The sequence below is a fragment of the Tachypleus tridentatus genome, chromosome 7 (genome assembly GCF_004210375.1).
Source record: "Tachypleus tridentatus isolate NWPU-2018 chromosome 7, ASM421037v1, whole genome shotgun sequence".
NCBI classification, from domain to species: domain Eukaryota; kingdom Metazoa; phylum Arthropoda; class Merostomata; order Xiphosura; family Limulidae; genus Tachypleus; species Tachypleus tridentatus.
The window spans coordinates 32134534-32158483 of NC_134831.1; the positions used below are offsets into that span (position 1 = coordinate 32134534).

General features: G+C 33.0%; 1 protein-coding gene across 3 annotated transcripts in view; it reads left to right on the forward strand.

Annotated features, from left to right (window-relative positions):
- LOC143255374 (nephrin-like) overlaps positions 1-13534 on the forward strand; it is a 220233-nt gene extending 206699 nt beyond the window's left edge. For 2 of the 3 annotated variants that reach the window (XM_076510932.1, XM_076510930.1), the window contains 8 exons: positions 37-315; positions 3768-4082; positions 4670-4957; positions 6510-6689; positions 7495-7655; positions 8961-9036; positions 10602-10672; positions 12427-13534. In XM_076510932.1, the coding sequence (XP_076367047.1) occupies positions 37-315; positions 3768-4082; positions 4670-4957; positions 6510-6689; positions 7495-7655; positions 8961-9036; positions 10602-10672; positions 12427-12666 (1610 nt within the window). In that variant the 3' untranslated portion in view covers positions 12667-13534. The remainder of the gene's footprint in view (positions 1-36; positions 316-3767; positions 4083-4669; positions 4958-6509; positions 6690-7494; positions 7656-8960; positions 9037-10601; positions 10673-12426) is intronic. The other variant, XM_076510933.1, reaches the window with a different exon arrangement.
- The last annotated feature ends 10416 nt before the right edge of the window (positions 13535-23950 follow it).

The window sequence follows — 23950 nt, forward strand, 5'->3', positions numbered from 1 at the left end:
TAATCATACCGATAGAGAATGCGTTTTGTTTTACAGATGAAGCATCTGTGACGAGAGTAAGTCCTCCTACCTCCGTGAGAGAGGGGGATATTGCTCATTTCCAGTGTGAGGCTACAGGAAATCCTTTGAGAAAAGACACCATCCGTTGGAATCGACCAGGATTTGAAACGAGGAGAATGCAAGTCATCTCCGAAAAGGGACGTTCGTTTCTTACCGTTTCGAACGTTTCCAAGGAGGACGCTGGTGAATTTGAATGCGTGTCTTACAACGGTATAGGCGAGGAATCCACAGCACGTGTTCTGCTTGTTGTCAAGTGTGAGTCGTGAGTGCATTTTAGGCCTTTGCAACATATCTATTTAATCATCTCATTTCCTCGTTATTAGCAAGTAATACTTTCTGAGTGGAACTTTCTCAGCGTTTTTCTATAGAGATGAAAATTTACATAAGTCAAAATTGTAATTGTTAAGTATTGGGACAGTGATACACACTGCATTTCTTCAACTTAAGGCACCATTTTTTGCAATTTCCCAAATCAACTTTATGAAATTAAACTTTTCAACTTCATAGTTACTTTTTAACCATGATGGATGCTACTTTTTATCCATAATGGACGCTATATTTTAAACATGATAAATACTACTTTTTAAATATGACGGATGATACTTTTTAACTATAATAGATGCTACTCTTTAAGGCCCGGCATGGCCAAGCGTGTTAAGGTGTGCGACTCGTAATCTGAGGGTTGCGGATTTGCATCCCCGTCGCGCCAAACATGCTCGCCCTTTCAGCCGTGGGGACGTTATAATGTTACTGGCAATCCCACTATTCGTCGGTAAAAAAGTAGCCCAAGAGTTGGCGATGGGTGGTGATGACTAGCTGCCTTCCCTCTAATCTTACACTGCTAAATTAGGGACGGCTAGCACAGATAGTCCTCGAGTAGCTTTGTGCGAAATTTAAAAAAAAGCCAATCTTCAAACATTTTGACTATAGTGGATAAACATTTTAACCATGATATATGCTACTTTTTAAACCTGATAGATACTATTTTTTAAATATAAAACACTATACTTTTAAACATTATAAATGCTACTTTTTAAATATTTTAAACATGATAGATTCTACTTTTTAAACATAAAATATATCACTTTAACTATGTAGTATGCTACTTCTTAGTTATGATGAACGTTATTTTCTACTAGACATATGTAAAATACTTAAACTAACCAGATAACCCTACCTTACTTATTGCAACCAATTAAAATTTTTGCTGCTGTGTAGTTCGTCATTTCGGCTTCATCAGAAAGACTGTTCAAGAAATATAGTTATGAGATAACTGACAACTGAAATGGTCAGTTAGTGAGAATTGCATTCTTAGTTTCGAAAAAATGGATCATTTTCAGTCTAACCAATAGAAGTACCCTAATAAGCAACCAACTAAGAAATCAGAATTTATTTAAGCACAAAACATGAAATAAACATTGTTTCAAATATCTAAAATGTTTCAACACACTACCAAATATATAAATATGGTTAAAAAAAATTGTTACGAAATAGTTGCATTAAATGAAATACATCTTAGAAATGGTTGCATGTTAAGAATACAGTCTTGAAGTAGTTACGTACGAGGGCTGTTCAAAAAATACGCGGACTGACGTCATAAAACAAAATATACTTTATTTAGAAGTTACAGGTCTGGGACTCCTTCAAAGTACTCTCATCCCCAACGCACATATTTATCCCAACGGTGTTTCCACTTGTTGAAACAGTCCTGGTACGCTTCTTTTGTAATGTCCTCCAGCTCCTTCGTCGCATTTGCCTTAATCTCGGGAATCGTCTCAAATCTTCTTCCTTTCAAGGGTCTTTTGAGTTTGTGGAACAAGAAAAAATCGTAAGGAGCAAGGTCAAGTGAGTAGGGGGGTGGGGAAGAACAGTGATCGAGTGTTTGGCCAAAAACTCACGAGTTCTGAGGGCTGAATTTCGCAGCAACGCAGTGCATCTTCAATTTTTCGGTCAAAATCTCGTAACAAGATCCAACTGATATCCCACACTCTTCAGCAAGCTCCCTGACAGTCAGACGTCGATTTGCCCGCACCAGGGTGTTGATTTTGTCGACGTGTGGGTCGTCAGTTGACGTGGAAGGACGTCCAGAACGCTCATCATCTTCAATGGACTGTCGACCATCCTTAAAACGTTCATGTTACTTGAAACATGCCGTACGCTTCATAGCAACATCACCGTAAGCCGTGTTAAACATAGCAAAAGTTTCAGTCGCAGATTTTCCAAGTTTAACACAAAATTTCACAGCAGGTCGTTGCTCCTTCAGGTCATTCATTCTGAAATCCGCCAAACGAAAAAAATCGCACTTTACTTAAAACCGCGTAGCTAATACACAAATGAAGATATCTGCAATCGGGAAATGGCGTCGTTATCAGCTGATCTGTGCAAACCTAGCGACTCCAAGCGGATTCCCCTGAAACCAACTGGAGCCGCGCAATTCAAACAGTCCGCGTATTTTTTGAACAGCCCTTGTATTAAGAAATGCATTCTAAAATGTACATCATAAAAACAGTTACTTGCTACGAAATACGTCTTAAAAACAATTGCATTCTAATATATACATCTTAGAATTAGTTGCAGGCTAAGGAGTACACCCTAGAAGCAATTACATGATAAGAAGTACATCTTCGACACAAAACGCTCACTTGCAGTGTAATATCATGCAATTATTTGCAGATTAAAATTTTCCTTGCAAGTGTTATAGACATTATCTTTGTTATAAACATATTGATCACCTATCCTCTAATTTCTTTTCCTTCTAATACCTACAAAAAAATTATTATTCTGGGCATTCTATCATTTAACTGTGCTTTAATATTACTTAAATACCTCGTCCGTCAGTGTCTTACAGAAAAGTGCTTCCCAGAATACAAACAAATCGCATCTCAGTTTCGCTAAGTTATGATAAAACAGTTAGAACTGGTTTAAAGAGCCATATAGAATTTTATACAAAATCGTGATGTCATAATCATTAATTTGTTACCTCAAAAAGTTACCTACAAAACATTAAAAAACGTTGTTTGTTTTTGCAATTTGAATTTGCGGATTTCCTTCTCTCTTAATTTTTCCAAATCGCTAATTTTGCCATAATCTCAAAGCATGTTGTAGACGAGAGTATGTAGTTAGTTATAGAAGTATCCTTTTGGTGTAGACTAAAGTATAAATAAGATATTTTCCCGACAGGGGGCCTGAGACCGCCCAGAGAGGTCACCTGTTTTAACCACTCACACTATTGTACAATAGTGTGTTGTCTGTCAGTCAGTCAGTATATGACATCACATAAGGAACGCTTAATGTTTCGATGTGTACTGTTGTGACATCAGTAAAATGTGCACATACCACGAATTACAAGAAGAATTATGTATTCTGTAAGCTACAACACAACATGCCATTTCTTCAAAGGCAAGAAATAAAAATATTTGTTACTCTTAGTTTTATTTACTCTTGAAACAGAACGCTTTCGGGAACTCTGTGTAAGCACACGTAGTTAATATCACGGAGATATTCTAAATAAAGGTATCGTTTTCAGTATGAGAAAATAATTTTTCAATAGATAATTATTATGTTTTCATATCAGTTGACGTGAATTTTTACAATTGCTTTGTCTCTATTATCATTTATTTCAGAATGAATAAAACCATAAATGTTATTTTTTTTTCTTCTAAGACAATGTGTGGCGGAAAGTTTATACATTTATATGTTTATTTTAGTTGAGCCTGTCGTTCAAAAGTCGCTAGTTAACTTTCAAGTTGCCGGAGAAGAAGGGAAAGCTGCCCGTCTCTCGTGTCTGGCACGTGCAGCTCCAAACGTTAGCTTCACTTGGTCTAGAGATGGTCGATTCATTCCAGAAGAAGAAGGCTCTGACATATTGAAATTTTCTCAACAAGACGTCAGTGTAGGGGGTAATTTGTGGAAGAGTATTTTGTTTATAAACGACATCGAGCCAAGTGAATTCGGAATCTATGAATGCATAGCCAGAAACGAAATAGGAAAAACCAGTATAAGAATTCAGTTAAGAAAGAAAGGTTGGTAAGGTTGTTGTTTCAGGTAGTGTTGAAAATGTCCTTGAATTTTGGGTTGCTGTACAAACTTACCAAAAACTAATTTAATTACATTAACTTTTATGCATATAGGTAAACAGGAACTACAGAATTACTGTCATTCCATTCCATTATAATGCTTTTAAACGTTATTACAAGAAACAAAGACTTTGAAACTTTAAACACACATTTATTTCAGTATTTTTTTACTTAGATATTCAGTTTTTGTGGGCTTCTATGTTTTTCAATAACCTACATGTTTTGTTTGGCTTTGTTTCAAATTTCGCGCAAGTCTACTCGAGGGCTATCTGCGCTACATGTTTTGCTATAACTCCTCAGTCATCAACTATATTCGTGTTGTTAATTATTTTTTTTGGTAAATTGCTACAATTGCAATGTTTTTCACCAAATATAAGACACTTTTAGCTCTTACAAATGTTTATCAATCTATATATATTGGTGCTAGTATTTATGCTGATAATTATAGAGTAAATATATAATCTAAGATACTAAAAATGCGTAAGCATAAAACTTGATTAATTTATACATATATATTTATCTATTTATTTAAGGCCCGCCAGATCCACCCAGCAGTCTCTCTGTGGTAAACGTCACTCACGACTCTGTTTTGTTGGCTTGGAGACCAGGCTTTGATGGAGGCTTTCAACAGCAATTTAAGGTTCGATTTAAAAAGAAATTTTCTGAAGAATTCATGTACAGCGATTATTTACCAGCGAATACTTCTGGAGCCATTATCAACGGGTTGGATCCTGCAACAGACTATAGTTTTGAAATAATGTCTCAAAACGTTGCTGGTCAAAGTGACTACAGCATTGATGTAACGTACATACAAACACGAGGTATTTTCTTTTACGACTGTCATAGTCAATTTTATCACTGTTTATAGATAGTTTTGAAATAAAAGTTTACTTTACAAAATTTAGTATATGATTGAACATTTTATGAGTGATTTTTTTATCGTTAAGCACAAAGCTGCTCAGTGGACTATCGGTGCAATGGCTACTACGATTATTGAACCTCGAATTTTAACACTATAAGCCCTCAAGTTTACTTCTAGTACACTAAGACGTCTTGAATTAAAACTGATTAATAACACTTATTTTTAATGTTTATTTAGTAAATTTAACATTAAATATAGGCAGAAATGGGTCAACAGCAAGTAGAGAAAAGTTATGGTAATTACAGAAAAAATAATCGTTAAAACTTCAAGCGTTTCTTTGCTGATACATTCACATTAATCTATATTTTCCTGTATTAGCCTCTACTGGAGAATATAGTTAGAAGTAAAATTTTGTTGTTCGTGGCCTTCAAATTACAGACTTGTTTTTTACAGTTCAGTGTCAAAAACAGGCTTAAAACATTGTATGAAGTAACTAATTTTCTATATAAAATACACGCAGAACCCTAGCAACATTTAATTGAATTATCTACGATGGTGGTTTTATTTTGTTTAATGCTGCTATTAGAAACCTGCAAACAACAAAGTAATTAACCTACCAGTAGAAAGTCGTGTTTAAAAAGCTGTGCATTGGTGATATTTACCTTTGCCACCGAAGGTTTTGTTTTCACCTCTCTGTGTGTATGTATTTGTTTACAAAGATTCTTGAAAACGACTGAATGGATTTGAAAGAAAGTTGGTATACATTTGGACTACTACCCACATGGAAGTGATTAGTTTCTGGAAGGTCAAGGTCACAAAGAGTCAAAAACATTCCTAGCTCTTAGCAATGGGATCAATTTGTTACATCATTTTTACCTTATAACACAGTCAAAGATTATTTGATTTTTATAAAACTTGGTCAACATGTGTAGAATGTTATTCGTCCTTGTTCTGCCAAACATTGTCCATGTCTGTTGATAATAACAGATATAAAAAAACATTGTCCGTGTCTGTTGATAATGACAGATATAGGGAAACATTTTCGCGTTTTTTTAGAAAGCCGAATTCTAGCAACTCTGTATGTGAAGATATTGTGATCTTTTAAAGAGTTCTAGTTCACTTAATGTTTCCTTTTGTTGTTACTAAGATCCCTGCAACACAAAAGTCCTGAACCCACAGACAGAAGCATGTGCTTATAAAGCTGTAAGAGACAATACTGTATCGTGATACTAGTGTTAAATAAATATAAAAAGCGTCATATTATTTCGTTTTTTTGATTAAATGCTTAAAAAAATAAAATTGAGCAATCCCAGTTACTCTTCACCACGTTCAAAAATCGAATTCATGGTATTGAGAGCAATTTGTCATCACCCACTCATTACAGATATAACAGATTCCTTAAAACAAAGACTAAACAGTATTTGTTTCCATCACGAAACTAATGATAACAACCTTAATGCTTTTAAACAATTGGGTTTTAACTATAGAAGGATTTTTTTAAAAAAAACCAGACGCTGCTGCTGGCACCGATTCCACGGGAGCTATGATCGATTCGGCGGATGGAGTCAACGGCGAAATTCCCAGACTGTTACTTGTCGTAGGCTCCATTGTTGGCACCCTTCTTGTCTTAACAAACGTTATTCTCGTCATATGCTTCATCCGGAAGCGGAAACGTAACCGCCGGCATAGAGGTTTGTTTTTTATCAACAATCCAGTGTTGATTTTTCCTCCCTTTCAATTTAATAAGGCCTTTAACAACAATAAACATAAAACCCATTCTACTCTTTGGAAGATTCTTTATTCGTAGATATTGATATCTGTTTATTAACCTCGAGTGTTATCGGCAAGAGTAATACATAAGAACAGTATTATCACATTATTTTTTTAACTTATTTTACATAAAACAATAATATTCATGACAAAAATGATTTTTTGTCTATGCTTATTCTACCTATTATAACACGTGGTTAAAAATATTCTTTTAATTACACCAGTTTAATATACCTGTCTTTATTATTAAAATGTTTTATATGCTGCACAATTGTTGTGTTTTTAGTGTTTTTAGCGTTTTTATCGTCAAAATGAATTCATACGACAGAAGTTGTATCATATTTCGTCACAATAGCTGTATCCTGTGTCATCATAAGAGTTATATCGTATTTCGTCATAAGAGCTGTATCATATGTTACCATAGGAGCTGTATAAATGTGGTCGACATGTACACAGATTATTACTTGTGTATGGAGACTTTTTACAGCATAAATAATATCCTTTTAATTTTAATATATTTAGAGAGGCGCGTTCAAAAAATCTGTCATACCTAAAGTAGAAAAAGAAAGGGTAAAATGTTGTTTGTATATATTAGAAACCGTCCTTATGTTGATGTTGTTACTGTGTTTGTTCTTTCATCTCAATCCTTTATTTTTCTTTTCTTTTTCTAATGAGTGTGTATGAGAAATAAAATCCTGAGTCAAAATAAACATCTTCTTAATCCAGAGAACTCTGCCAAGGAAAGTAGGCCTGGAAGTACTGATAACAAAATGTATACTCCAAGTAAGTACCAGGAACGGATCAATGGAGAGGCCCTGTATCCAGTGGATGATAAGAGAAATGGTTGTCACGATGTTATGATGAAGGAGCTGCCGCCGAAGGAAAAAGTAATTTTTTTTTTCCAACAACACATAAGGAAATGAGTTTTCTAAAGCCTCTTTAGCAATTGATACATGAAAGATCTTGTCCAAATTAAGTGTTCCCAATTCCGTGTCCTGCATTAAAATATCTTTTTACTTTCTATTGTTGACGCAAGGTCAAAGTAAATTATTTGGTCCATAATTGAAGGTGAGATGAGACGAATATTAATTTAAACCACCGTATCTCTTACTCTCCTATTACAGAATTGCAAGGAAAATGGTGTGTATGTAAATAGCATTTTTACTATATTGTGTTCGTCAGACGGTCCGAATTACAAGGTATATATAGTTGTATATAGTTATTTGTTTATTTTGTTGCGAAGCAGAAAATTACTTGATGAACTGTCTTTACTGTGACGACCACAGGTATCGAAACCCAAGTTTTTTGCGTTATAAGTCTTTAGAATTACTGCAGAGTGACTGGGTGGGGTGAGGCATTCAAGTTGTAACATTAGTTTTAATTTGTTTGTAATTAAGCATACGGCAGCACAATGGTCTATCTCTTCTTGACCCATTACAGGTATTGAAACCCGATTTCTAGCGTTAAACATTAATTGCACCTCTCGTTGTTTAGGAGAGAGCAATACGTAAAAACTTGACAAAATAAACAAACATACTTTTGGAACATACTACACTTATCACAGATAGATAGATATACTTTTTACAACAGGAAATTCTCTTCGCTTCCTTGCAAGCTCTTTGTAGAAAAACGAAACTTTTATAATATAATAAGTTGCTGTAAATAAAAAATATCTGAGATGCACTGATACTTTCACTTTTACGAAGTATTAACGGCAACAAATAAACGGTAATTGTTGTCGATTGTTTACTGCTATTGTATTTTAATTGTTTTATTATTTTGGTAATCAATTAAAGCAGGGTCGTCAATATTATCAATGTTTCCTTCACACTGTTCTCAAGTGTTGTTGAAAATTAACAACTTAACAAAAGATATAATCATTGAACCGAATAACTAGTTGTTTTGAAAAAAAGAAATCATTAAATGATTAATAACAAAATGTCAAACAAGAGCAACTGAACATATTTTCTTTCTGTTGCATTTCGTGTTGTTAGTTATGTTTCGGCTTTTTCGAAACATAATAAATCATAAGATGTGTTAAAAAGAGGCTTATAAAGACTAAGTTAAATTACAAGAAAACACTTAAACAATTCAAAATTTAGCAAAGACATATTATTATTGTTTGGTAATAGTTGTTTTATTTTATATAATACAATGTATAAAAATGTAAACTGATTATTTTAATTAAACAGAAAAAGGGATATGAAAGTAAGAAAATCCGCCAGAAGAATCCAGTGTTACTAGAACCGGAAGCCCACTTACAACAAGGTTTGTGCACAAGTACTAATTTTGTGCTTGTGAAGAACACAAGTTATATATGTATCAATGAATTATGTCTAAAGCATAAGTAATAATTTCAGTATACAACATGGAGGCTCACCGATTTAGACCTTTAGATTAGATAGAATGTGTTTATGTGTTATGAATCAATTTTCCACACTAACAGTAACAATTATGAATATGTAAAAGTTAAAAGGAGTTTAGATTTCAACAGCATAATGTTGTTTATATGATATAAGAAAGTATTTGTCTAAACAATCTTTTGAACCTTTAAATTTCTTCTCTTTTGAGTAAGCTTTTGTTTGTGTCTGGAACAATCAAGGAAACACGTTAACTGGGGCAGAACGTGAATAACAAAGGTCTGCCGTCTTTCTTTCGTTTAAATCAGTTACCAAATCAGAAGGATCTAGAAATATAGCAAGATTCAAAAACAGGAATTTTCTGAAACGTACATTATTTGTTAAACAAATCCCCGACAAACATAGGTGGTGTACAGTATTCCCTACAGCTGCAAATAATCTTACATTGGTAAAATATTTAGAAAACTCCAACAAGTATGCAGATGAAACACGACTCGTGTACCTATAAAAACAACAAAAAACAGGCATTACCGAATACTACTACAACATAGAATACAAGACTGGTGCAAAATCTTTGACGAGGAACACCATAGAAACTTTGGAATATCAGAAAAATTCTAGGAATAAAAGTAGAAAGCCCGAGAATAAAGATTTGATCCCAGCAAAGTTTGAGATCATCTACTAAGAAACTTACAAAATAGGAGTAATGTCACAGTGATCACAAACTATGACTAGCGATGGATTTCTGACTTCTTCCGATCAAGGTTTAACAGGCGAGATGCCCCTTCTACACATATATCTTTTATACATTTCAAGCTAAAATCATGTCAGTTTAATAATGCATATATTTCCATTACGTATATCATTTACAAGTCCATTTAATATCTCTAATGTATAATAATTACTATAAGTAGCCTAAAATTAAACATTTAAAATTTTAAAATAATTTCAATAAAAGCAGAAATATGTGAATTAAAACAAACTTCTATAAAAATATATTATTTGAAAGTTTAACTGAAATATTTATCTAAATAGTAAGCTCTTATATATTGTACATACTTTAAGAACAAAATAAACTTAAAGGAGAATTATACTTGTTAATCATTGTAAAATTAGTTTCCCCTAATTCCTGGAGCAAAGAAAAAGGTCTTTTTCTTTTCATGATATTTTATATTAATGCTTAAAGCATTTCTTTAATTGTAGGCACAAAAAACTGTTTGTATAAGAAATCAATTGGTGTATTCAGAAGCCAGTAAACTAAGGATTCATCTAACAAGACCGCGCTTTACAATGGTATAAAACATAAAATTAGAAAACAACTTTCTGTACAGAACGCGAAGCCCGGAACGTTGTCGATCATACAATCTCAAGCTACTAGCAATGAAACCGTTTCTCTTCATTCAGAATAACTATCAATAATATGTATGATTTGCCTTACTTTTCTACTATAAATGTGTTTACTTCATCCTATAGAAATGAGAACGACAATAGATAAAGAAGATGAATGCCCGGACATTTTAAAAACTCGGAGGACTTACAAAAAGGTATTTGGTCATTACATAATATTTTAGTAAATCTGAAACCAGTTTTATTTTACATTTATTCTGTTTTCTTGATTTTCTCAGCTGGTCCTGAATGCAAGAAAAAAAAGGTACGTAATGTCTATCCAAAGTTTTATCAAATTAAAAAAAATCTTCGTTTACGATTCTTCGTATGTATTTTTCTCCTAAGATTTCAAGAGAAAAAGTATTAACGTTTTTAAAACTTTTTTTAACAAACTGGAAAGGTATTATTTTCGTTTACTCCGTAATACTCTTGTCATATATATTTTCAGAAGACAAAAGTAAAGATAACTGATTGTTCTTTAAGCTTCTTTTGAATAAGCTGGAAAAGTTTCAGTTTTAATAGTGTTTTTAGAAACATTTCAGCCTAACCATCCTGATAATTTCTTGTTGATTATGCATTTTTGCTATATATTTTGAATAAATATTGAATAGCTTTTGCATTCTGAATTAATTTCTGTTATCCTTTACTATCTGAATATAACAGTCACTAATATTTCGTGATTGCGTTGTATCAGTATAAAAGTTTACGATCCATTCCATTATTTTTCACGTTTTTTTTATTTACCTTTCTGTCTCAGTCTTATCTCACAATGCTTTTAGCGCTTTATTTAAACCTATTTTTGAACTCAACTTGAAAATGAACCTGAACTTTCACTCTGCTACACAAATCTAGTTTTTCTTCATATTAAGATTCACCTGCGTATTATTTGAGGTGTTGCCAGTCTGCCCGTTGAGAGATAGTGAAAATGTTTTTAAATCATATATTCGCGTCGTGTTGGTGAGTCGATAAGCCCGTGGATACTTAGGACCTTTTTGTCTTGGGAAACATTCTATACTGTGTGTCATGTATATCTGACTGAGAGATGGTTACCATCTTCAACATAGAATGGAAAGTCATTTGGAATACGAGAACTCCAAGCAGCCCTGAAGGGCTTTGTCATAGACTGACATAGAGACACGAATCTTGGTAATGCTGGTTATTTGCTGCTGTGATTCGCCTTATATCGCAGAAAGGAGCAGATAAATCACTTTACTTACAAACGAATATGGTGAGATGTCGACAGTCTTTTCAGTGTATGCTACCCAAAACTGAATTTTCGATAAAATAAAGAATCTTCAAATGTCAGTAACTGTTTTTTTTTACTACTTAATAGGCTAAAAAGAAGAACGCTTTATTGACCAGAATTTTGAACTGTATACAGGTTTTAAATGTGTTATCGTGAATCTGTACGTTATAACAACTACTTTACTGAGATTCACCTTTATAAAGTTGTTTAGAAATTGAAACTGTGCTTTGATATTTATTTTTTAGATATTTAAATGGTTTTAATGCATTATAGTTTGACAGTCTCATTTGAAATTCCGTTCTTAGCGGTTTAGTTGGCATAAATACACTCAAATGTGAAACAGTATTTTGTTATTCCCTTACTAGTGGTTCAATTGGCATTGATAAATTAGAATCTTCAACTTTTTGGGCACTAGCTTGAATATCTGTTGGATTCTATCTATAAATTATAAGAGTTGTACTTACATTTCCGTAATTTTATAAAGAGCTTAATTCTTTGGATCATACGCATATCTCTGGAATTAATCCCATCGACTTTCTTGTTAACGGTACGTGATGTAATAAATAGATCTCGGCTTCTCTCCTTCGGATATTTAAACATAAAAATGTGGCGATAGCCTTTGTTAAATCAAATACGATACAGTTTCGTTTTTGATCATGGATGTAGGATTGGCCAAGGGACTCTCTAGACGCTCAATGTACTCCTGATGAGAATGCTAGTACTCCATGTTCAGACACCTGCTACGCACCGTTTCCTGTGACTAAGAGGACCGCCCCAGGAAGACCCCATGTACAAATCATGGCAGAGAACGCAGAAGTTGAGTGCCGAACACGAGAATTCCTCGCGCATACCCCACCGTTACCACCAAGAAGTGTTGTCGGAACCGTGGGAACGCATGTCGTGTGATCTTTGGAAGAAAACTAAAGGCAGTTTAGTTTCTCCAACGTCTTGTGCTTCCGCTTATCGTCTCTTCTGTTGCGGAATGAAAGATATTTATAAAGTGTCAATACCTTACTCTCAGAAGCTTAATGAATCTGTTTGTAGGCTCTCAGAGAAATGCTATAAGATTTGTAACAACTTGAAAATAAACTATCTAATGATTTCGAGCACTTCCCATAAGAATTGCATGAAACTATTCGGAATTACGTAGACCAGTTTCAGTACTATGGATATAAAAATAATGTTTATCCTACCAAAGGTTGCGTATTGATAAAATTATAACTTTTGAATGGCGTTGAAATAAATAGAAAAATTATGCTTTTTAAAATGTTTTACAAACTTATATCCACTGACTACTCTTTTTTTCTCAATGTAAAATCCCATTGAAGCTAAATTGCTATTTTGCTTGTGCTAAAAAATGTGTAGTAGGAATCAAAGAAACTACTACGTCTGAATCTCACGGGTTTTATTTTTTTTAGTACTAAGCGTGCGATACAGAAATCAAATAATGGATTTTCTTTTAAGCCTAAATGTTGTTAACCTGGAAAGTGTAAAGAAAGGTGAGTTTTGTGTGCTTAATCATTGACTTCTACGTTTGTTAAGTGTATTGCACCTTATTTAACTGTATTCCAGTGTCTGCTTTCATGTAAAAAAATAAACGTGTATACCGTTAATGATTTTAAGTTCTTCAGATATTTACCTGTTTGTGCCTTTATTGTGTTCAAAACGAAATGTCAATTGCTATTCATTGTAAGTACTTAAGGCGTCCAAAGATTTATATATGATAATAAAACTGTGGCTACTTGTAAATATTAAGTCAAATAAATCGGTGTTTAATGGGTTTTTTTTGTATGTCGACAGTTTATTAATCGAATGCGTTGATAAGACTTTAAAAAAAAAACGAATAAATATAACCGGTTGAACATCCATTTAGTTTCAATCTTCCCCTCTTTCGGTGGCTAACCGGTAAGATTTATGGCTCATAACGCTAAACATCGTAATTTGATCCCTGTGCTGATCAGCTTTGTACACAAAAACAAGGTATATTTTTCACTTTCTTATTTCTTAGGTTACTAACAAAACATTAAGAAAGTTATATAATTTGAAATAATGCAAAGGAAATAGGGAATGGCTTCCATAGATAAAATAAAACACACATAAAAACTTGTATTCTTTTTTAAAAAAGCGCATCCACGTATCATTTTATAGGATACATTAGGATCGAAAAATAAGTTTTATTTATTTCTAATGTTCATACAAATGTAAGAAAGTACTATCTGCCAGCAGACTTCATTAATGTTAAATACGCAGACTGATACGAAGGTATCTATTCAGCAATTCCACCAACACATCAACGTCACCCACATAATGAGCTCTAAATTGTTTTCTGTTGGGATTTTTGCAGCAAAGGTAGATGTCTCATGATCCCTCGGGTCCACAGTTTGACCGCCTAACAACTCTGCCACGTCAGGCGCAATTCTGTGACGAATCGTTATAAGTTAATTAAGTATATTGGAACCAAAACTAATTAAAATTACATGAAGATAATATGTATTTGATTTACAAATCAATACAAAAGAAAAGAAAAATCTGTAGCTATTGGATTACATTCAGTCACATGTTAGGTATTCATCCCTACATTAATGAAGTATTCAGCCATAATAACATTTAAAAAAGAAGATGATGTCGAAGCTTTAAATTTTAATACTTTATACAATCTGACATGATAGCTTCTGAGAAATGATTTAATGTGCCCTAAAGTAATATTTTAAATCAGTATCCACAAAAAGTTACATAACTTAATATTTTGAACCAATGTTGGAATTCTATTGGACAAAAATCGATAAAAACGTCAAGAAATCACAAAATTAACCTGATATGACAAAAACGTTCCAAAAGCGGCTCAGTGGTAACCTTAAGAACTTAGATCGCTGATATTAGGGGGCTAGATTCTCGCGAAAGTTGCAGCACAGATAACCCATCATGTAGCTGTGCAAGTAAAAAAAAAATATAAAACACTTGAAACATTTTGACCCAATAGGCTATCCGCCTAATACTTTATCTATTGATGAAAAATCATTTGATTTGCTCCCCCAGTGGCACAGCAGCATTTCTGTAGACTCAGACCGCTAGAACACGAGTTTCGATACCCGTGGTGGGCAGAACACAGATAGCTCATAGTGTAGCTTTGTATTTAATTTCAAGCAAACAAAGAAGCTTTGGTTTTGTTTTGTTTTTTACTTTAAACAAAGATTTATTTTTGGTGGGTTGTCATTTATATTTTTATACCAAAACTTTCATAATGATTCGCTGGGGTATGCCAACTGCAGGTATTCAACTCTAATTTTTAGCGTTAGAAACCCTCAAACTTATCCATGAGTCACCGAAGGCGACTGCTGTTGACTTTCTCTCATGAAAATCTGTATTTGTACATTGAATCGAGTGGTTTTTCAAACATTCTAATATGCATTGCTCAGCAATATTTTGAGTTTTCATCCGTATACTCTAGGCAAATGTATTTCACAAATTACTTTAAAAATCATGCGTCATTCAATGTACTTACAGTCATGTGAAAAAGTTAGGACATCCTATGAACGCCTATGTATTTTTGTAACATTTTTAGATATATAGATATTTAATCTCAATTTCAACAATACTGAGAGATTATAGGAATATAACTAAACAATTAAAACTGAAGAAAAGACTTTTCAAGATCTTCTGTAAATGGAATACCACAAAAATGCATATTCTACCTGAGGAAAAAGTTAGGACACCCTACTCCCTATTAGCTAGTGTTACCTCCTTTCGTTGAAATAACTGCAGTGAGACGCTTCTTGTAGCTATCTATCAGTCTCTGACATCGGTCTGAAGAAAGTTTGCTCTACTCCTCAATGCAGAATTCTGTCAACTGTGAGATATTTGAGGGGTTTCTTGCATGTACAGCCTGTTTCAAGCCACCCCACAGCATCTCAATGGGATTAAGATATGGGCTTTGACTCGGCCATTCCAGAACTCTCCATTTCTTAGTTTTCAGCCAGTCCTTGGTGGATTTACTGGTATGTTTTGGGTCATTGTCATGTTGCAGGGTCCAGTTCCGCTTCAACTTTAATTTTCTTGCAGATGGTGTCACATGATCCTCAAGCACTCTCTGATACACGGTAGAATTCATGGTGGATTCTATGATTGTGAGCTGTCCAGATCCTGCTGCAGCAATGCAGTCCTAAACCGTGACACTTCCACCTCCATGCTTCACAGTTGGTATGAGGTTCTTTTTCTGGAATGCTGTATTTGGTTTACGCAAAACATGTCCTCTGTTCTGGTGTCCAAATAATTCAAATTTGGATTCATCTGTCTAAAGAACATTATTCCAGAAGTCCTGGTCTTTGTCTACATTTTCTCTGGTAAATTTCAGTCTGGCCTTAATGTTTCTCTTAGAGAGCAAAGGATTCCTCCTTGCACACCTCCCATGCAAGTTAAACTTGTGCAGTCTCTTTCTGATTGTAGAGGCATGCACTTTCACATCAACAGTAGCCAGAGCCTGCTGTAGGTCCCGTGATGACATGTTAGGGTGTTTGGAGACCTCTTTTAGCATCTTGCGGTCTGCTCTCGGGGTGAACTTGCTTGGACGACCAGACTCGGACATGTTGGCAGTTGTTTTGAAAGCCCTCCACTTGTTGACTATTTTCAGGACAGTGGAATGGTTGATTTCAAAATTTTGGGGATCTTTTTAAATCCCTTACCAGACTCAAAAGCTGCTACAATTTTCTTTCTGAAGGCCTCAGACAGCTCTTTTGCTCTCACCATGGTGCTTACTCTCACTTCAACAGTCAGGAGCACACCAAACTAAATGTCTGAGGTTTGAATAGGGCAAGCCTCGTTCAAAATGCTGAGTAACGATCTTCTAATCATGTGCACCTCGTGTGATACACCTGTGTGTGAGTTGAGCCATTTTAAGTAGGAATAAATGTGGGAGGGTCCTAACATTTTCCTAAGTTAGAATATGCATTTTTGTAGAATTACATTTACAGAAGATCTTGAAAAGTCTTTTCTTCAGTTTTAATTGTTTAGTTATATTCCTATAATCTCTTAGTATTGTTAAAATTGAGATTAAATATCTATATATCCAAAAATGTTACAAAAATACACAGGCTTTTATAGGGTGTCCTAACTTTTTCACATGACTGTAAGTGTCAGACAGGCATCAGGTCATCACAATTAAATAGATGTGGTGGAAGTTGTAATAAATGACAACCATTTGAAATCATGATGAGATTGTTTTCGTTCCGTGTATTACGGTTTATTTTTTCCTTCTTCATTAACCAAATTGTGTTTGAGTTTCATACAATCAGTATAAAATTCATTTGTATCATTACTCGAGAAAGCACAATAATAAGAGATTTTTTGCTACAAATACAGAATTAGCTGCCTAAAATATAAAATAAATATGAATGTCAACCATCGGTATGGAGGTCTAAAACTTTTAGTGCTAACAACAACAACGAAAAACGTATTTAGATAAACACTTCACTTCCATTTATCAATGACTTCGACAATAAATGTCTTTCGTTGGTTCTTTTCTAAGAACTAAAGTTTCTTGTTGATTTTTATAAATAACTAACAGTCTTAGTCCTATTAATATTAAACTTAAAATGTCTTTACAATATTCAGATTGTCTCATAGAAAGTGTTATAATTCCCCATTAGTTGAAAAACTACTACGGTTCAGAATTAATTTAATATGAACTCCTATAAATTGTGATTAATTCGACAATAATATACTTCCTTTTTACCCACAATTTTATCATCTAGAAGAAAAAAATACAACAGAAGAAAGAAAACACTTTTTTCTTGTAAAATTATAAAACATGTATGTAAGAAAATCAAGTAAAAAACGTCTAAATACGATTAGTGCACGATATTTCTAAAATCCTAAAGATTAGGTACGTTCGTCGATAATCCAATGTATTTTCAAAGGTTACAAGACCCTTTCTCTTCGTCTGTTGAAAGTGATAATACCCATTTCAATCATACCAATGATTATCTAAAGTTAGAACCCAATGTGTAATCTTAGTTCGTTTGTCTTGTGGCTTACACAAACACACACACCCAGTTGCACAGTGCTACGTCTGCGGACTAACAACGTTAGAAGCTGGATTTCTATACCCGTGGCGGAGAGAAAACAAGTGGCCCATTAGGTAGCTTTATACTTAATTACAAACAAGCAACTCATAGTATCCATTTTCTTTTCCCTAGTGGGTCAGAAGTAAGTTTACGTAACTACAACGTTAAAACCATGGGTTCGATTTCCATTGTAAACAAGACAATAGCGACCCATTGTGTAGCTCTGTACTAAAAAAGAATCAACAATATAGGTTGAAAAATTAACTGAACTTGTATGTATACTGTTGCTGTTGAATATTAAAGTATTTTCAGTAAATGTATAATTTTGATCATTTATTCATTTAGGTTATGACGTTTCAGTTAAAGATATTGTCTCTCCTTAATACAAACTTACAATCCCTACCCACACCATCCCTCGTGACTCGGCGGTAAGTATGCAAACGTACGTCGCAAAATGGTAAGTTTCGATACCCGTGAAGATCATTGTAACAAGTTGTTGAACTTTTAAACCTGTACCTTACAGAACGTAAGTGTAACCGTCGTCACTTAACTTTTTCATTATCACATATATAGATACCTCTTTTTGTGCCGAATTTACTATTTTACGTATACACATAACACAACGAAAAATAATTCATTACTTATGTGGTAAACTTTTAAAAGTTTTAAATGGTACAAAATCTTCGTATATTCGTGGCAGTACAAATTAAAAATGTGTTTTTATCAGCATATTTTAATCCATGAGTCAGAAAACACAGTAAGACAAATTACCGATATATTTTGTAATCTTGGAAGCAATTGTATAAAGTTTCATATTTCTCAATAAAAAAATGCAACCTAGAAACTAATCCCTGATCACTAAGCTAATAGTCCTGGCTCGATTTCTCTCTGTTGACACAGTGTACATAGTCTATTGTGTAGTTTTAAATTTACAAATATTCTCTCCTTTAAATCTAGTATATATTCAGAATATTTTATATGATATTTTTTTCATGTTTCATAATAATAAAAATGCATCACTTAAAACATCTCTGATTTATTTTAGAGAATAAAAATTGTGCAATTTTCTTATTTTTTTAAATACTAATTTCTCTCTTTCTTCACATTACTATATGGCTGAAGACACCATATGTATAAACACGTCCATCAAGTTTTATAAAGCTACTAACTGACCATCACGGAAGTACGTGCGCCAGCATATCACTGATTGGTTTATAGCTGATAAAGAGTCAATAATTTCTCCTCTTGACATTATATTCGGCCCAGCATGTCCAAGTGGTTAAGTCGCTCGACTCGTAATCCGAGGGTTGTGGGTTCGAATTCCCATCGCAATAAACATGCTCACCCTTTCAGCCGTGGGGGCGCTATAAAGTTCGGTCAGTCCCACTATTTGTTGATAAAAGAGTATCCCAAGAGTTGGTGGTAAGTAGTGATAACTAGCTGCCTTCCCTCTAGTCTTACACTACTGAATTAGGGATGGCTAGCGCAGATAGCCCTAGTGTAGCTTTAGCGAAATTCAAAACACAAACAAAAACTAACAAGTATTATATTCATAGCCTTTCTTTACGTATTTCATAAATTGTGAATCCTTCGTTTTCTAGAAGAATTTTAAATTACAAAATAAAGCTTAAATCTTTAATATATTTCTTTTTTTTCCATTTCCTTATACGTAACAAAAAGTTAACGAATAAAGAATCTCGCAACCTACTGAACAAGCAATTTAATTTCAATGAATAGAGCATGTTTGGTTTCAATCTGAAGCGGCGTTTTATTTCAAAGGTTGAAAAAGTTTACTATTTCCCTTCGTTTGTTAGAAATGATAATGTGCCATTTCGATCTAGCTAATGAGCAAAAACAATAAAAAAGAGGCGAAAAAGAAAACACAGCGCCAGTATTTAATCGTAGTTTATTTTCATCTATTCGTTTGGCAGTGGAATTTTGTTATCATTTTTGCTTTACTACTACGTTTATTGGATTAGTATTTTTCAAACGAGCTCGCAGAAGGGAACAATCACTCAAATGTTAATTAAATTATGTTCAAAGAAATTATCACGAGAGCAAAACAAAACCTTTAGCAACCCTATAACTGGCATCTAGAAATACAGGAATATGTTCTTTAAGGTGCTTTCTTCGTTCATAGTTCTGTAAATAAAACACATATCACCGTTCCAGATTTGACAAGACTAATATTTATAGTTTTCTTTCAGAACATTGCTTCTTCTGACGTTAATACTTTAGTTTAACTCAAACACTTTCAGGTCGCTGTTGGCGATATCCTAGACAAGTTAAAATTAATGGCTTCTTCCAGTAAATGATACTAAATAATAAAACTACAACAAAGTAGTTGTCATGGTTAACTGAATTACAGAATTACGATTTAATCTAAAAAAATATTTCATTAAAAACGAAAGCAATTCTAGCAATTAATTAAGCCAACTCCTACTCTTTTGTTTTATGAAGCTGGAACGCTTCTTCCACAGTAAAATATACAGTCTATTGAATAGTTAGTTTACAAAAATTCAAGTAAATGAAAGTTATATATCCTAGAACCACTTTTATTATCCTAAATGACAAATTTTGGTTTTATTAATTTAGAAATTGTTTCTTTGTTTCGAATTTTCAGTCAAGATTGCACAAGATATTTTTACGAAACGCTGTCCCTAATTTTGAACAGACAGATTAGATGAGAAAGCAGTTACTCAATAACATTCACTCTCCAAATTTGATTATTCTTATCGGATAAAATGATAGAATTTTTAAGTCACTTTCCCGTCGCACTAGAGGCCCCAAAGGATGAACCGTAGGTCATCAGATCTATTGTACGGACAGGATAGCCTTTGACCACGATAGACCATTTCAGCAACTGAGAACTAATAATTATTCATCTTATAATAAATTTCATAAACTATTTTATAATTCAAGATTTCCTTTGGTTACTTACTAGTTTTACTCATTAGATAAAGTCACTTTGTTTCATGATCTATTTATTTTACTACTTTATATATATATATTAAACGTGTGGATAACTAGAAGTTCCACATTTTTTACACGCACTTCAAGTATGGAATTTAATTGTATAATCTATGAAAACATGATACTAAGTTATGATGATATTAAAGACCCCATATCTTCTCAGTTCCGAGAAGATAGGTCAGATTGTTATTACTGCATATGCTAAAACATATGGAAAAATTAAAAGTTAAATAAATATTAAAATGTTTCTAATATCAACAGAGCTAAGTAAATATTTGCTGCAGTGCACGACGCTTTTCGTCAATTGTCCAAAGTAAATCCGACGATCAAAGTGTTAAGTGGTTTAGAATACGATAGATATTAAAAAAAAGTGTTACATCTTTTCATTTAGCAAATATCTTATTTTAGGAACTGAATATAACAACATTTTAAATATTTCTGCGTACGCATTTTCGTAAAATGTTAGATCAACTTATTAAACAATGTGATAAAATTTCTCCTATGAACCTGGAGACAATACGTAAGACATGTAAAAAGTGGAAAATTATAAACTGGCTGATTCATATTTCATAAACTAATTGCTATCTTCATAATAATCTAGCAACTGACAGTTACCGTAATTGTAATCCAGTAACCGGCAATTGCATAATTATAATCAGAAACTTGTACTTACCGTAGTAATAATTTGGTAACTGGTAGCTACTATAATTGTAATATAGTAATTTATAGCTACTGTAAGTCTAATCCAGCAACTGATAGTTACCGTATTTCTAATCCAGCAACTCATAGTTACAGTAATTCTAATCTACTAACTAATAGCTACTATAATTCTAGTGTAGCAAATGATAGTTACAGTATTTCTAATCCAACATCTCATAGCTACTGTAATTCTAAACCAGGAACTGACAGTTACCGTAATTGTAATCCAATAATTGATGTTTACTGTTCTATTTTAATCCAGTATCGGATATTTACTTTTATTTTAATCCAATAACTGATGTTTATTGTTAATTTAATTTAATAACGGATGTTTATTGTTATTTTAATCCGATAACGGGTATTTACTGTTATTTTAGTCCAGCAACTGATACTTGTTATTTTAATCAAACAACTGATGTTTATTGTTTTTTTAAACCAATAACAGATATGTTTTATTATTATACTCCAGTAACTGACGTTTGTTATTATTACAATTCAGAAATCTGTTGTCATTTTAATCCAGTAACTAATGTTTACTCTTATTTCAATCTACTAACAAATGTTTACTGTTATTTTAGTTTAGTCTCAACTTATAGGTTTTTTTATATCGTACTGAGTATTTCTGTGTTCATAACTAGATATAGCATCTCCACATAACTGTAGTTACAAGGACACTGGAAATTATTCCATTAAGTTTTGTCTTATCATTTTTATAAAGCAAAAAATTACTTCCATTTTTACGACATTTATAATCATAGTCAGTTTGTCATTAATACAGGTTTCGTTTGTTATTCTATTATATTTACATTGATAAGTTGGGAGAACTCATTTGTATAAAGTTAGTCAAGAAACTTCTTCAACATTTTTCTGCAAGAAAAATTACAAGTTATTCTACAGGCTCTCACATAAGAAAACCATTACAGATTGCCCACTAGTCTCAATAGGTAGATAAAGAAAATATCTACTATCATATAATTCAAGAACCTAGGTTGATTCCTTACAATGGCCACAGTACAAACAGCTCATTGTGTTTCATTGCACGAATAAATCAATAACAAAAATGAATTTAAGTACCTAATACAAAGAAATTTTGTAAAAGCTATAGATGATTCCGAAATGGTGGAATTGTTAATAATTATTATTATTGACAGGTTAAGCAAAACTAGTTAAACAAGAATGATAAAAATTTGAACAATACTTTTGATTAACTCCCACGTCTCTGTTATAAATTTGAATGAAAATTTAAAACGGAACAAAAGAACGTTCTGATCCACATTGGCTAGTCTGAAGTGAAGCTACAGAAAATTATAGCCTATTGTTACTTAATATAAATTAAATGCCTTTTAACCTTGCTGTTTAAATATAGTTCACCATACAATATTGACATTATATATATACTTATAAAAAGTTTTAATCTTATATCAGTCTGAACAAACTCATTTTGTGATGAAAGTTTAGAAAGACCGAAACTATAATTGTTTGCTTATTTCACAGTTTGGAGTGAAGATATACAACGGTTATGTACGTATAACCTTCTCTTGTTTTGAAATGATACGCTAAAACAGTTTTTGCTGCCTCCCTTCCTTGACGACCCCTGACACCAACATAACTTATCGTACATAGTCTAAAATATCCTTTAGATCCTAAATATTCTTTATGATTTTTAACCCCGTTTAGGCTGATCCCCAGTTTGAAAACTCTGTAATAGAATGAAACTAGCTAATCAGGTCATGGGTTATTCTTGTCTGTTGTTTAGAATTAAACACAAAGCTACACAATAGGTTAGCTGTGCTCTACCCGCTACGGGCCTATTGATCCATCATAGTAATTTTGTTTACCGATAAAACTCAATTGACTTGCATGGCTCTTTTTTTAATTTGCTTAGCCTTTTTTATGTTTGGTATCGTTAGAATCGATTTCTAACTTTCACAGACAAAGGTTTGTTTGGAAAAAAATTAAAAAGTCCTTGAATTCCCTGCAGTTCGCGAACGTTAAACCTCTTTCTTAGTTTTATTTTTAGGAGAATGTAATCACGCCCTTGATTTGTGGCTTCTTTTTAACATGTCATGTGACAAAAGAAAGAAAGGAATTATTGCTTCTCTATGTTTTTTCTCTTTTTATCAACAACTTATATTGTTATTTTAAACAATGATTTTAGCTCAAAAAATACAAAAATAAACGTTGTAAGGTCAAATATGAATCTCACAAAGATTTTATTTGGTCTCCGAATGCAAAAAAAAAACTGTTAAATTCGGTATGTAGATACTTCTAGTGTATTAAAATAAAGATCTGATATGCGTAATTCTCAGAGATGAAGTTATTTATCTCACAAATTTTATAGATATGCCTTTGTAAACTTGTGCCTCATTTTGTTTTTGTTGCCCTAGTGCAAAATTACGCTGCGGATAATCGAACTTCAAATTTTAATGTTGTTAGGTCATGAGCTCAAAATAATTCCT